The 15112-nt window shown below is 41.0% G+C and overlaps 1 protein-coding gene across 7 annotated transcripts in view; it reads left to right on the top strand.

Moving 5' to 3' along the window:
• PRDM16 (PR/SET domain 16) overlaps positions 1 to 15112 on the top strand; it is a 569108-nt gene that overhangs the window by 533514 nt on the left and 20482 nt on the right. For 5 of the 7 annotated variants that reach the window (XM_040430034.1, XM_040430046.1, XM_040430025.1 and 2 more), the window contains 5 exons: positions 333 to 486; positions 2866 to 4285; positions 6448 to 6535; positions 14500 to 14669; positions 15031 to 15108. In XM_040430034.1, the coding sequence (XP_040285968.1) occupies positions 333 to 486; positions 2866 to 4285; positions 6448 to 6535; positions 14500 to 14669; positions 15031 to 15108 (1910 nt within the window). The remainder of the gene's footprint in view (positions 1 to 332; positions 487 to 2865; positions 4286 to 6447; positions 6536 to 14499; positions 14670 to 15030; positions 15109 to 15112) is intronic. The other 2 variants (XM_040430029.1, XM_040430019.1) reach the window with 1 other exon arrangement.

Raw genomic sequence — 15112 nt, 5'->3', positions numbered from 1 at the left:
ATTTTGCCTTTAGTGAGAAACATTTGGACAGAAGTTGATCTAGTCAAAGCATTGTCTATGTATCATTCAGCTCTTAGGTTTAACTGTGTGTTCCAAGTCATACAGTATGTTATTCTACAGCCAGATTTATCACCCTGTAGGCTAAAAAACCATTGTTCTCAATCTAAAGGATAACAAAGAATTTGGAAGAGATTCTTTGCTGCAGTAGGTCATAGTGTATTCTCCCCATACATTCAATTACTGAGCACTGTATATTATTAGAATTGATATTTCATTATATTTTTACATTTTGTAACGTCATTTTTATGTTTGTTTGTTTTTTGTTTTTTTAGGTCTTCACTGACCCAAGCAACCTACAGAGACATATCCGTTCCCAACACGTTGGAGCAAGGGCACACGCATGTCCTGACTGTGGCAAGACTTTTGCCACCTCGTCAGGGCTCAAGCAACATAAGCACATTCATAGTACTGTCAAACCTTTCATATGTAAGTTGTCTTGCTCGTATCTAGAACCTCCATTCTTGGTTAGAATGTTCTCCCACTCCTCAAAATATGTGGATTGACTCTAGACAAAAGCTGAAAAAGCAGCTGTAAAAAACTGGTGTGAAGAAAGATACATTTTGCAGGCCTGTGGCACTGCCCGCTGCCCAGCCACAGCACACTCTCTTTTCTCACCCCTTCTGAAAAGTGGCGCAAAGAGAGAAATGTTGCACATTTTGCCACACAAAAGTGGCATAAATAGGTTAGTAAATGCCCCCCTTAGTTTTTGCTCCCTAGAATGGAATCATGTCAAAGATCCTCTTTAAATCCTCTACAAATGGCCTCTGTTGAAGCCTGTGCTGACCATCACAACCAGACAACCAAGAGCCTGGCAGGCAACACAGGAAATACTGCAACTTCTATCTATCTAGCTATCATATGAGACTGGCCAGAGGCTGAATTTTCCATTTTTTTCCCTGGCATTTCTGTTTAAAGGATATTGTAAAAGCTCCATTCATAAGCTATGTAGAGATAAAACACTGTAGGGGACATAGCTCCAAACTAGTGCTGCAGCACATTCATTCTTAAGATCAGTTGGGGCCCCAGAGGTGACATCCCCACCGATCAGAAAGTGATGTAATATCCTAGTGATGTGCTATCACTATAGTAATACTGTACATCTTTAAAGTGAACATTATACAATGTGGTGCAAGGTTATTTATTTTAAGAACCATCTTTTAAAGATGGAGATCTCTTATATAAACCCCACTGGTAAATGGATCTTAAGCAGATCTTTAAAATGAGATTACTGTTAAACACATACTCCTTATGATTCAACGGCTTCCTTCAGTAAAGCAGATTTTGATGTGGAGCAGTCATCCGGTAGGGAAGTAGCCTAAACATATTCAGGTGTCTACTTGAGTTCTTGAAGACACATATGAACAGAATACAGAGTGTTCTCAAGGTAGTTGCTAGGCCTGGGGATGCGCAGTCACCATAGTTCTCACTAATTTCCCAAGGAAGGCTAAGGAATTTAAGAGACTCTTATCTAGGCTCTTGGATGTTCTTGGGTGTGTATACAGTCCACTGGTTAATGTAGAAATGTTAGGGAAATGGTTTATCTTGATAAATTGGAGATTCCTATTCGTTTTAACTGTCTCATTCTCCACTGTAATACGTAATCGTACTCCATAATCATGATGAGACTGGAACGTCTCCATTCACTATAGGAATTTCTGATGTCTGTGAGGCCCTAAATAAATATTGCTTCAGTCTGTGAAATAATTTCCTCCTTTGTGCTTCATTCCTCGTCAGTGTCACGTCTCCCAAATGAATAGATGGTCTGGGTTCTTTTTGTATACAATTTTGCAGTCAGTTTCTCTTCAATCAACACTTCATTCCTCTTCTATGATAGAAAATATTCACTATAACAAAGGCAACTACATCTATGTACATTTCAATTGTACAGATATCATTTTTTATATATTTTTTTTATCTGAAGCAGACTAGTTGCAAATATATTACCATAGCTCTTTCTACTAAAAGGTGACCCTGATTTGGACCCCAAACATTTTTTTTTATAAATTGGAAACTTTCAGTAATATTAGCAGGTCTATCTTCCATGTTCCTTAAGTTCTTTCAAACAAGTTCTATTATTTTGCCCCTCAAATGGAGCAGCTTCTAGCTCTCAGCCAAACCACTATACCTTTTCATCCGTGTCCCTGAATAGAATCCCCTCCCTCGCAGATGTCAGACATTCCAGATGTGGGCAACAGAGTCATTTACTTGTCTCTTCTTTATCCTGTTCCTCAGGACCAACCACTGGGAGCCCCATGACAGTTCCATTAAAGTCAAAATAAAGAATAATAACATAGTCATCATTTTCTGCTAGCAAAGTCATTTTTGGGACACGGTACATTGCCAACTTAGAACTTCACAGTGTGTTAATCCGCCATTCCCAACTGCAGATCCTGGGCAGTGAACCAACAATCGTCATGCTTTTATATATTGTGCAGCATCGTGGATAATAAATAATCTACTATGGGCTCTCGTGTAATATCCAGTATTAAAGATTTCGGATGTTAGCGTAATTACAGGTTCCAGAGTAGAATATATTTTTGCTATTACTTTGTAAAATACACAAAATTAAAAAATAATAATAATAAAAACTTAACAACTAAAAGATCATAACAAATGACCCTAGATATACCCATAGACAGTATATAACAGTGCATGGTGAAACACTGTGCATACCCACAATAATTACTTCCACACATTTGTAAGATTTTCTGACTTTGCTAATTATGTATACCTCACAAGATCATGAATACTCTTCACATAGTCTATATGTTTTATTTTATATTGTTTTTGCTTTGGTTTCTGTTGGTGTTTCAGGTGAGGTCTGCCATAAATCGTACACACAGTTCTCCAACCTGTGTCGTCACAAACGAATGCATGCAGACTGTCGTACACAGATAAAGTGTAAAGACTGTGGACAGATGTTTAGCACTACCTCCTCCCTTAACAAGCATCGGCGTTTCTGTGAAGGCAAAAACCATTACAATCCTGGTGGAATGTTTGGGCCTGGCCTGCCCTTGACACCAAGTTCTTTGATGGACAAGTCGAAACCTTCTCCAAACATGAATCACTCTAGCCTTGCTTTCAATGACTATTTTCCTTCCAGGGCACATCTGGGTAGTTTGCCATTTTCACCCACACCTTCACCTTTTCCACCTTTGGGTCCAGGATTTCCAGGAATTTTTCCCCCATCGTTATATCCCCGGCCACCATTATTACCTCCTTCTCCACTGTTAAAAAACCCCTTGAACCATACACGAGAAGCAAAGCTTCCCAGTCCAATAGGTAACCCCCAACTTTCCCTCATCCAGTCTTTGAACAGTAGCAATAGTAACCAGCCACTTTCACTGGAGGATAAATTTGAAAACAGTTTGGAAGATTCATACCTAGAGAAACATAAGTCTAGGAGCAGTGATCTATCTGATGGAAGTGACTTTGAAGATGTCAACACAACCTCGGGGACTGATCTGGATACCACCACTGGCACTGGGTCTGACTTAGATAGTGATGTAGATAGTGAAAGAGACAAAAACAAAGAAAAGAGCAAATCCATAGAAAACAAACAGGACATTGTTAGTAGCTCTGTCTCTAGTAGTTCTAATAACAATGTTACAGAAAGGCCCTTCTTCTACTCTCAACATTCCTTTTTTCCTCCACCAGAAGAGCAGTTACTTCCATCCATGGGAGCAGCAAATGACTCTATTAAAGCTATTGCCTCTATAGCAGAGAAATATTTTGGACCTGGATTTATGGGCATGCAAGAAAAAAAAATGGGTTCCCTCCCATATCATTCCATGTTTCCCTTTCAGTTTCTCCCGAACTTTCCTCATTCTTTATATCCAGCTTTTACCGATCGGACAATGAATCACAATTTGCTGGTGAAAGCTGAACCAAAGTCTCCTAGAGATCTTCAAAAAGTTGGCAGCTCAAGCTCAGAGTCACCGTTTGATCTCACGACCAAACCAAAAGAGATGAAGTCAGCCTTATTACCAACTAAGGTTTTGTCACAACCATCCTCAGGAGAGGAACAACCATTGGACCTCAGCATTGGTAACAGAAGTAGAGCCAGTCAGAATGGGGCAAGGGAAACGCGTAAAAACCATATCTATGGTGACAGGAAAGCCATGTCTGGTGAAATGCTTTCAAAAATCCTTCCGCCTCCTCTTCCCCAACAGCCGCCTCTTCACTACGCAAAGCCTTCTCCCTTCTTCATGGACCCCATTTACAGGTATTAACATACCTTTACCTAACCAAGAATTATTTTGTGACTTCTATGAAAAATGACAGTAAATTGAGTTAGCTACTTTTTTATTTATTTATGGCTTTGAATGTTAATGCTAATTGTAATAAATTTTCATTTTAGGTGAGTTCTGCTCACAATCCGATGATCTATTTGGCAGGCTTATCTTATCTCTTTTCTTGTGACACATATAATGGCCATGTCTATGCTCTGTCTCACTGCTAAATATAGCATGGTGTTGACCAGTTTAATGAGCATCGTATCAAGCAAGGTTTCAATTATTTCAGTGTCTTTAATAGCCGAGGCTACACTAAGAACAAAAAGGATGTTAACTTGTTAAATTACAAAAAATGTTCTCATCCTACTGCAATATATCACATATCAATTGGTCTAGCCTTGTACTCAGTAGGATTGAGATATTATGATTTATTATATTAATATTTTGTAAACTGAGCATTATCCTGTACTATAATTTATGCTTGGGTATGTTTTAGCCTTAGTGTACATTCAGTTACATTATACAGTTTTTTTTTATAGATGTTGAATTGAAGCTTGATGATTGTTCAAATGTGATCTTTCCAACAGCACAACTTTTATCTCATGTTGATGAACTCTAATGAAGAAACATGCTATAATGGCTCAACTACTATGTTTGTGTTATGCCGCCATCAGCCAAACCAGCCAATATCAGCAGGACTGACCAACCACCTAATATGTATGAAATGCCTGGCTTGCATTTGTTCAGCTTGTTGAGTGAAAAAACTATTGAGAATGTTGAATTTCAACATGCCCGATCCTTTCTTCTCAATGAAGATAAGCCACCACCAGAGGTGTCTGGCAGTGGCTTATTCCCTCTTCCTTTTTTAAAACAAATGTATGCTAGGCTGAACTGAGAATGTACGTACATGGGTACATGGGGAGTTCATTTTCAATGGCCAGTATGGCCACTTTAATGAAAGTACACTGCAAATGAAGATCCTTCATAATGGAGCCATATTAAGGGTCCAGAAGATGCTATTGAGGGAGACAGAAGTGGTCTGTTACTTTTTTATTCTAAAACCTTTGACTTTGACACAGGGAACCTTGGACCAGCAATGGATGCGTGCATCAATATAGGGGCCCTCAGTGATGGTAACATGTCCTTAAGAGGGTTTTCCAGTAATTATAATCATTTATGTATCCCCTTTTGAAAGATTCATACTTACCACCACCTCACCTCTCCAATACTGTGCAGTGGCTTCCATTCCTCCATCATCTGGTTCTCAGCTTGTTATCTTCCAGCCATGTATGAACATGGTCCCATTCGCCACTGCAGCTAATGACTGCCTTCAGTAAATATGTGTCCTCAAGTAACCACGTCCATTCATGCCAGAAGAAAACAAGCCGGAGATGGGAAAATGAAGGAATGCGAGACAGAGCGGCCGGAAGTAGGTATGAATCTTTCAGTAAGTGATGAGGGTTACAGGGCATGGATAAAATGTGTACCAGAAAACTCCTTTAAGACTACAGTAGAAGTGAACCTTCACTACAATTGCTAATTATTTTCGTTCTATAATAAAAAAAAAAAACTTTGCCAGCTAGGTACTGTATATCACAATAGTTATATCACAAAGGTTTTATCACAATGTTTCCTGCCAGCTCTGGACAAATTCTACAGAAAAAATACAGTGAAAATGTACCTGGAAATTTAGAATCTATTACTGAACCTCCACAAGAACATGGAGATCCAAGGTTGTTTTCTGTGGGACATATCATCCTAAATATGCAGAAAAATGAAGGGGAAATTCCAGTTTCTAACAAGGTTTCCCTTTAAGGATTTGATCACCTCCACCATCAGCAGATAACACTAATGCAAGCAGGTGGCAAGTAATAAATTTCCTTCTAGCCACACTGAAAATGAAATTAAATATAGTATGGTGCCCAATGAAATGAATAGGATAATACATTAGTTATTCTTCATAGAAGCGTTCTGCTCTGGCTGATGGCGATGGAAGTTAAAAGACCCCCTTCTATGGACGCTAGGGAATGATCTAAAGGGCTTATCTTAACCAGACGGCTCATGTTGTTATTGCTGTCACATTTCTCATGTTATTATGTTTTACGACTCCTGTCATTATTTTGGGTATGTAACCCTATGTGTTGCTGTCCAGCAGGGTGGAAAAGCGGAAGGTGACAGACCCTGTGGGGGCATTGAAGGACAAGTATTTACGACCATCTCCTCTTCTTTTTCACCCCCAGGTAAACATATTTATTTCACAGTAACCCCCACTGCAATGTGTTAATATGTTATTTCTTTCCATTATGCCAAGATTTCATTTGTGGCTATAAGCAAAACTTATTTCAAGGACTCAAGCCAAAGTCCGTAGAGTTGACCTGATATGGTGTGCAAGTTCTCATTGGTCACATTATCTGGTATTTTTCTAGAATAAGATGGAAAATAGTGTCTTCGTATTTATCCTCTGAGTATAACCCCATCCTATAATAGATGTAGACTGCGAGGTTGAAAAGACAATCCTATTAGAACATCCAAATGCACAGCTTAGTTTAGTGAAGCCATTACTTCAGAAGGGGGGGAGTAAAGATGACCTGTCAACTCTCCTGATGTGTCTGTAAGTAACAACTTGCTTTACCACCATAATAACAATTCTGGAGCATCTTTTCATATAACCTTATATTGTGCCGTCTTTTATTCCCACTTCTGAATGAATCGTCAGCAGTCTGCAATAGAGGTCCTTCTTGGTGGTACCAGTTGGGAGCATTTTCCTGCAAAGTTTTCCACATCTAATCAGTGCTGCGAGTGTCAGACTGTGCAGGAACAAACCTCCAGCTAGTAACACCCAGATGGACCTTAATTGCATAGAGTCAAAAGAATAGAACGTCCAGAATTATTACAAGAGGAATGCAAGCAGTTATTAAAACCAATTTCACAAAGAAATAAAAAAATACACCAGAATTCAACCTTACTGCATTATATAAGTCAGATGGGGAAGTGCTGAATGGATTTTGACTCCCTGGATCTGTGACTCGCGCCCTGTGTTTCCATCCCAATGCAAGACTCACAGAGAGTGTCTGTAGCATCTTGAACATCACAGATCTAAACCTGCTTGAAGCCCTGCTGGAAAAAAATGCAATTAATCATTGCTGGCATCATGCCTACAGTGCAGGGTCCAGGAGAATAAGCAGAACACCGCCCAAAGAGGCAAAGTCAGTGATGATGTTGTGTCTACAGAGCAGAGCCTTATAGGACTTGCCTCAGATGTAGACATGTTGTCATCAGGATAGGGAACCAGTACAGCACAAAATGACACGTGACGATGATGAAGTGCAGGAAAATAGGGCATTGCAGACAAACATTCACTATTACATGATAATGTGTTGTTTCTCGTCAATTGATACAGAAAATTGCAAAACTGGAATACCACTTTAAGTGCCTGTCAGATATCTCTGGCTGAAGAAATAGGTTCATACATTTATTGGGGAATGATATTGCACCCCCTACAAAAGTCACATTGTTGGTGGATCCAGTCAAAATTGGCAAGATCCACCAGCAAAAAACTAATCTAGTCTATGGCAGTGGTCTCCAACCTGAGGCACTCCAATTGTTGTGAGATTACATCTCTCAGCATGCCCTGACAATCCAGGCTGCCCTACATATTTATGTGCTGTCTTTTAAAAAAAATGGCATAAGTCCATTAAGAGAATATCTCTATGAACATCTACCCTTGATTATGAGGACATCTATGTAGCCATAAACTGAACTGATCATCTATGAGTAAAATCTTTCTGGTGACTTCATTGCTTAGAAGACAAAGACAGTTAATAGCCATCATCTAAGAACATTGAATTTATTTTCTTTTTTACACAATTATATTTTTTTAAACAGGTCATTCTTCTACAGAAATCCACAGAATTTCCCACCTCACTGCTAAACATAGACCCATCATTGTTTTACATCCCTGCCAACTTATAGTTAATAACTTCCAGTGATTTTCCTTCTAGATGACTGGATAATGGCAGCGGGCCCGCCAGAAACATCCTGTGTTTGTCTGCTTTAAAATAGTGGGGAGATTTACTTGTAAAGGATCTGATATGACAGAGCAGTCAGTTTAATATGAGCAAATAAAGCAAAGAAAGCAGTCAACAGTGGATATCAAACGCATGAGCGCCACCTATATGATGTCAATGATAAAAGTGATGGCTATGGGGGCAAAGTCCTCAGCCCTACAGTTTCATAAATTTATCACCCTCCCCCATAACCGTAATGCCATTGTGCCTAAATGAAGGTACAAGTAGCATTTTTACACTACCCTCATGACTTTCCGATAAAGGGGCGTGATGAGGGTGGGGAGAGGGTGCGGTCAGCTGGCACATTTATCTTCCTTTAGGCCAGTTTTCTGGCAAAAAAGAAAAACTAAATCTACAGCAGGCCAGAGCTGCCGTAGATTTTAGTATAAGAGCACGGACTGCTAGAGGATGCGCCTAATTTGTGAGTAGGCCTGCACATCCTTCTGCATTGCAAGCTTCTACACCAGATAATTCTACACCCTTGCCCCTTTTTCCCAAAAAATGGGAGAGAGAATGTGGGTGCAGGCAGGGTAATAGTTGTGATCCTGGAGCAGAGGTATTAGGAGGGCAACTAGAAAAGATGCAATATTAGGGGTGCATTTAGAGTGGGGGCATCTGGAGCTGTGGAACTAATGGGGGGCACCTAAAGCAAAGGAATAGGAGGGACCTAGGGCAAAGTCCTCCCAATGCCCCTCTGAACTCTGCAGAGAGCAGCACACATTCATAGATCTTCGTCTGCTATAAAAAAAATCCCCTATTTTCCCCTTACAGTCTCCTACAGCTCACTACTGTCCAGGGCCGTCTTTAACAAGGGGCAAAAGGGGCAGCTCCTGGGGGGCCCAAGGCAGCTGCCTCTTATGCCTGCTGGCCACTGCCCCGGGTGTCAGACTGTCAGCTACACAGGGGGTGCTGCCATGCCATGCCTGCCGGCACTCCAGGCAGCGTACTGTGAGAGCTGTGATTCTCTAGGACCTTAGATGATATCATCACCATGTGACCAGTAACCTAGCAATATTAGTGGTCACATGGCTATGAGGTCATTAAGGTCCTACCCGGAGTGTTGCTGTAGAAGTTTGCCTTAACTGTGGAGCTTTTTTTGTGAAGATTACATCAGAAAAAGGTGACGGGGCTGTTATGCTAATATACTGTAAACTACTGTATAGTGGGGTGCTGTATAGTGTGGGGGCCTGTATACTGTGGGGGCTGTATACTGTGGGGGCCTGTATACTGTGGGGGCCTGTATACTGTGGGGGGCTGTATACTGTGGGGGCCTGTATACTGTGGGGGCCTGTATAGTGTGGGGGGCTGTATACTGTATACTGTGGGTGCTGTATATTGTGGAGTGCTATACTGCTGTACTGTATAGTGTGGGGGGCTGTATACTGTGGGTGCTGTATATTGTGGAGTGCTATACTGCTGTACTGTATACTGTGGGGGGATGTATACTGTGGGGGGCTGTAAACTGTATACTGTGGGTGCTGTATATTGTGGAGTGCTATACTGCTGTACTGTATAGTGTGGGTGCTGTATACTGTGGGTGCTGTATATTGTGGAGTGCTATACTGCTGTACTGTATAGCGTGGGGGGCTGTATACTGTGGGTACTGTATATTGTGGAGTGCTATACTGCTGTACTGTATACTGTGGGGGCTGTATACTGTGGGGGACTGTATATTGTATACTGTGGGTGCTGTATATTGTGGAGTGCTATACTGCTGTACTGTATAGTGTGGGGGGCTGTATAGTGTGGGGTTCTGTATCATGTATAGTTTGGGGTGCTGTATACGGTGAGGTGCTATACTGCTCTACTGTATACTGTGAGGTGTTGTATACTGTGCGGGGCTGTATACTGTGGGCTGCTATACTGCTCTACTATATACTGTGGGGTACTGTATAGTGTGGGGTGCTATACTGCATACTGTGTGGTGCTGTATACTCTAGGGTGCTATACTGCATACTGTGGGTTGATGTATACTATAGGGTGCTATACTGCATACTGTGCGGTGCTGGGGTGCACTGTAACACTAGGGTGAGCCGAGCCCTGGTCTCCTTCCTGCAGAGCGGTGCCCACTTCCAGCATGAGTCCAGCTGCCCAGAGCACTGATCCTGAGCCGCTGGAGTCTTCAGAACTGGAAGTATTTACAGTCATTCACTGTACTCTACCAGATGTGTGGATTTTTTATGTGTGTGTTGTGGTGGAGGGCATGATTGCCTGCTAAGGTGTGGGAAGGCGGGATCCAGGGGGCCCAAGTAAATTTTTGCCCAGGGTCCAATCAATATTAAAGACGGCCCTGCTACTGTCACACACCTGAGAAATCAGCCCAGCACCGCAGAGGAGTCCTTCTGTCCTTCTCTCAGGGCAGGAGGATGGCCAGACATGTTCTCTCCTCCTTCACTGCCAGCAGCTGCGAAGTTTAGAAGATATTGCTGGGCCTCCTGTACAATTTACACCAATAGGAGGCTGCATCGTTGTGCGATACTGCCACTTAGTGGCTACAATAATTATCTCTCCTGAGAAACAAAATAAATAATTACTCCTCCACCGAGGAAACCCCCGCCCCGGAGGGCCGGTCCGAGCCTGATTGCATCCCCCCCCCCCCCCCAAAAAAAAAAATAATGGTGCCAGTGTCACTAATAATAATGGTGGTAATTATAACACAATTATAATGACATCTTTATGCCCTAGTATCCTCCATTCTGCCCCACACAGTACTATTGTTCCCTTAGTGGTTGGCATCAATATAGTAAATGTGCCCCTTTCTACCCCTACACAATAAAAGTGCCCCTTTAGTGCCTTCACCTTACAAAATTGGTTTCCTTATACTGCCCTTACACAGTGATTCCTCTCTTAGTGCCCCTCACACAGGGCCCCCTTAAGGTACCTGGTGTGCAAGGTGCTGGTTTGAAAACAAAGTTTCCGCATGGATTTTCATGCGGATTTCTCTGTATTTCTACACAAAATACACACCAAAATTCAAAATTCAAATGTGTTACTTTTCTATTTCAAAATCTGCACAGCAGGTCAATTTCTGCATGATATAGAAAAGTAAAGTGTGCATGAGATTTGTCATATCTCATTCACTTTGCTGGTACTATATTAGTCTGCGTTTTTTCCGCATAAAAATCCATGCAGAAAAAAGCATGTGCTCCACACACAAATTAAGTGCTTAAGTGCCCACACACAATAAAACTGGCCCCAAAAAAAACAAAAAATATGAGATGAATAGTTATGAGCTAGAATAGAAGGATGGATGGACAGAGAGATAGACAGAGAAATAGATCTGAGATGGATACACTATGACAATCCGCATAAACATGGGAATGTTCAAATTTATTGTACAGTACTATGGTATTTGAACAATAGTTTCATTTGTAGAATGGGTGTAGTGGATAGAATAAAGACCTCTTTAAAGGGGTTGTCTCACTTCGGCAAATGGCTTTTATCATGTAGAGAAAGTTAATACAAGCTACCTACTAATGTATTGTGATTGTCCATATTGCCTCCTTTGCTGGCTGGATTCATTTTTCCATCACATTATACATTCCCCTTTTCCATGGTTACGACCACCCTACAAATCCATCAGCAGTGGCCATGCTTGCACACTATAGAAAAAAAACACCAGACTCTGGTGGCCAGGACCGTGGAAGTCTATATAAGGCGATGCTTTTTCCTATAGTGTGCAGGCACGGCCACCACTGATGGATTTGTAGGGTGGTCGTAACCATGGAAAGGAGCAGTGTTTAATGTGATGGAAAAATAAATGAAGCCAACAAAGGAGGCAATATGGACAATCACAATACATTAGTAAGTGCCTTGTATTAACTTTATCTATATAATAAATGCCATTTTCTGAAGTAAGACAACCCCTTTAAGATCAATGATTTTTTTCTGCCAAGTTTAAAAAACTAAAAAAATATATTTCCAGGATTCATTTAAAAAAAAATAACTTTTCCCTTTAAAACCCAGAGGCTGACTATACAAGACATTTTTATGAAGAAACATGAGATTTTACCGCCCCTGCTGGTCAATTAATGCAGTGATATGGCTTGAGTTCCTGCCCGTTACCATTAGTTACGTTCCCCCAGCTAATTTTCTACCTCTCTCATTGCTCAGTGACTTAGAAATGGTCACTGGGGGCTAAACCGTAGAACTTACTTGAGGTTTATGTTGGTCTTTTCAGCCTGTACGCACTGGGGGCATAAATCTATTGATTTAAACTGTTTATGGCTAATTACAGGTTTTAATAGTGTTCATGAATGGCTGCCAGCGTGCTACAATTTATATTTGTTAATTGCAACAGCTTTTTAATAATGATATCTTTCTAGAACAATGTCTTGGCTGCAGTCTTCCCAAGAGTCTAGCTTAATGTATTGTAAACGTGCAAAAGGTCAGACCTTGTTGTACAATAGACCATCTAGTATTTGATGTATGGCTTCCTGCGATTTTCCGCTCCCTCACCGTCTTCTTTGCTTTTTCTTTGGCTTTGGTTCAAACTTGTATTTAATTTTCCCCTCAAAGGCATATAATCTGCAAGGAGCTTCTTCAAGTTATAACTGTAAAAGCAAAGGTTATGTTCTCCAGGAAAACGCAGATTTATAATGACTATCAAGTTACAGAATTGCAGATAGGTTATCGGATCTGTGTTGAGTTTCCTGGATAGATGCAGTGTAGCAAGGGGAAAGCCAATACATAGCCCCTTCCGCAGACCTGAGTACAGGAGTGTATAGGTTGTGATTAATTGCTTAAAGCGCAATCCCCTTCCCAATTAATACTAACAATAAATGATAGAGGAGATATTTATTTTCAACAAGAAGATCACATCCTTCATGCACAGGTTTCATGTTCTCTTCGGAGGAGCTTTATTCTGTGTTCTTTGTTGCCCCCTGCAGAGTAATATAACTTACAGAGGCAGGGGCCATAGATGCTACAGAAAAATTTCTCAGTGGGTCGATGCCCAGGGTGTCACCTAAGCCCTCCTCGCGGCCGGGTTCATAATGATCAGATGCCATCAGCATTAATAAACTTTGGGAGCATCAAGTATTTACGCACCTGGCTGATGACCACAGGTGCCCTCCTGAAGTCAACTGTGTCGCCATCCTCAGAGTTGAATACTGTGGTGGGGGCAGCAGTATTTTGTGTTGCACTGTGCTATTTGGTTCTGCTGGGGTGGTATTGTCTGCTGTTGACTCTGTCTATACGCGTTGACATCTCTTACTTGTGTTGCCTGCATTCTGTCAATTTGGGCCCACCTACAATATGGAGTCAATTTTAGTTTTTTTTTCCAGAACCACTTTAAGTTCCTCACAGTTCCCAGTCTGCCCCTGTACAGAGGTATATTTAGGTTTCGCTTAGCGCACATTTACACGGACCAATGCACAGGGCAAAAATCAGGTTTCAGAATCAAATTGTTCATAGCAATTTTTCATTCTGCTGCTTTAATTGCAGATATCATTGCCCTAGCGTGGGGATCGCTCCTGCGATCATTCAACCCCATACAGATCCATTGTTGTCAGTAGCACATCTCTGTCTACACAAAGCTATGTGTTGCCCACAAATAATGATTTTAGGTGCTACATGAAAGATGCAATCACCCGATGAATGAATGTTTACATGGGACACTTATCAGGAAAAAGGATTTGGAGAAACATTGGTCCCTGATAATTTACTGATCCTCGACCCATTTAAAAGAGCCCTCAGAGAGTTAGGCTGTCCTTCACCCAAGCCAAAGATTCAATATGTTTCTTTGTCTTGTTTCTACATACCCTGACCAAGGCAGAGTTGCTTAATAGTGGTAATTAGTGTTTAACTAGGGAAAGAGAAGAGACAACTGTTGTGAACATTAAATGATTTTCAAGACCTTTCAGCCTTGACCTGCACCTACTGTATCTTCTAAGGTTACTTACAGTACCTAGGATCTTTAATCTTTAAGGTGTAGGAATGTCCTTGGCTTGTAAGGCACACCTACTGTCCTTCAGAGGGTTTGTAGGCTGAAAACTCATATTGCAGAAAATATATACAACAATGTTAATATGTTATGTCCGAAAGGAAATCGCGGGTGTAAGTAACTGGTTATTATGATTCCGAAATATTATTCTTGTTACCAGGTCTTCTGACATATTCTCAATTATTATCTGTAGATGTCAGCCATCGAAACTATGACTGAAAAGCTGGAAAGCTTTGCCAACTTGAAATCTGACACAGGAAGTTCTTTACCGTCCCTCTCGCACCATCCTTTTAACTTTCGCTCCCCACCCCCAACTTTGTCAGATTCAATCTTACGGAAAGGAAAAGAGCGCTATACCTGCAGGTACATTATACATGATATAAAGCCATTATGCTGACCATGTGAACATCCCATGAATGGTCTCCTGTACTGTTATGATAATACATAATTCTGACTATAATATATGACTATAAGAAAAGCTAGTACCAATGCATATTTGGCCCACTCTCCTACTATGTGTTCCAAACAACTTTTTTATCTAATTATGAATGTGGCTGTTGACTTCAGCTTTGGTACAAGAGTTTGGAATATCTTGCTGATATTCAATGACTCATTGCATCTGGCCACCTATGTCTCCTCCACGCTGGACATATATCACCAACATAGGTCAATATCTGGCCATTGACATAGAGTGATATGTATTTGTATTTTGTCTCATTAACAGGTACTGTGGCAAAATCTTTCCAAGATCTGCAAATTTAACAAGACATCTCAGGACCCACACAGGAGAACAACCATACAGGTGA

The sequence above is a fragment of the Bufo bufo genome, chromosome 1 (assembly GCF_905171765.1).
Source record: "Bufo bufo chromosome 1, aBufBuf1.1, whole genome shotgun sequence".
Classification (NCBI taxonomy): Eukaryota; Metazoa; Chordata; class Amphibia; order Anura; family Bufonidae; genus Bufo; species Bufo bufo.
Note: the sequence above shows the minus strand (reverse complement) of the source record. Positions and strands in the feature narration are given on the sequence as shown.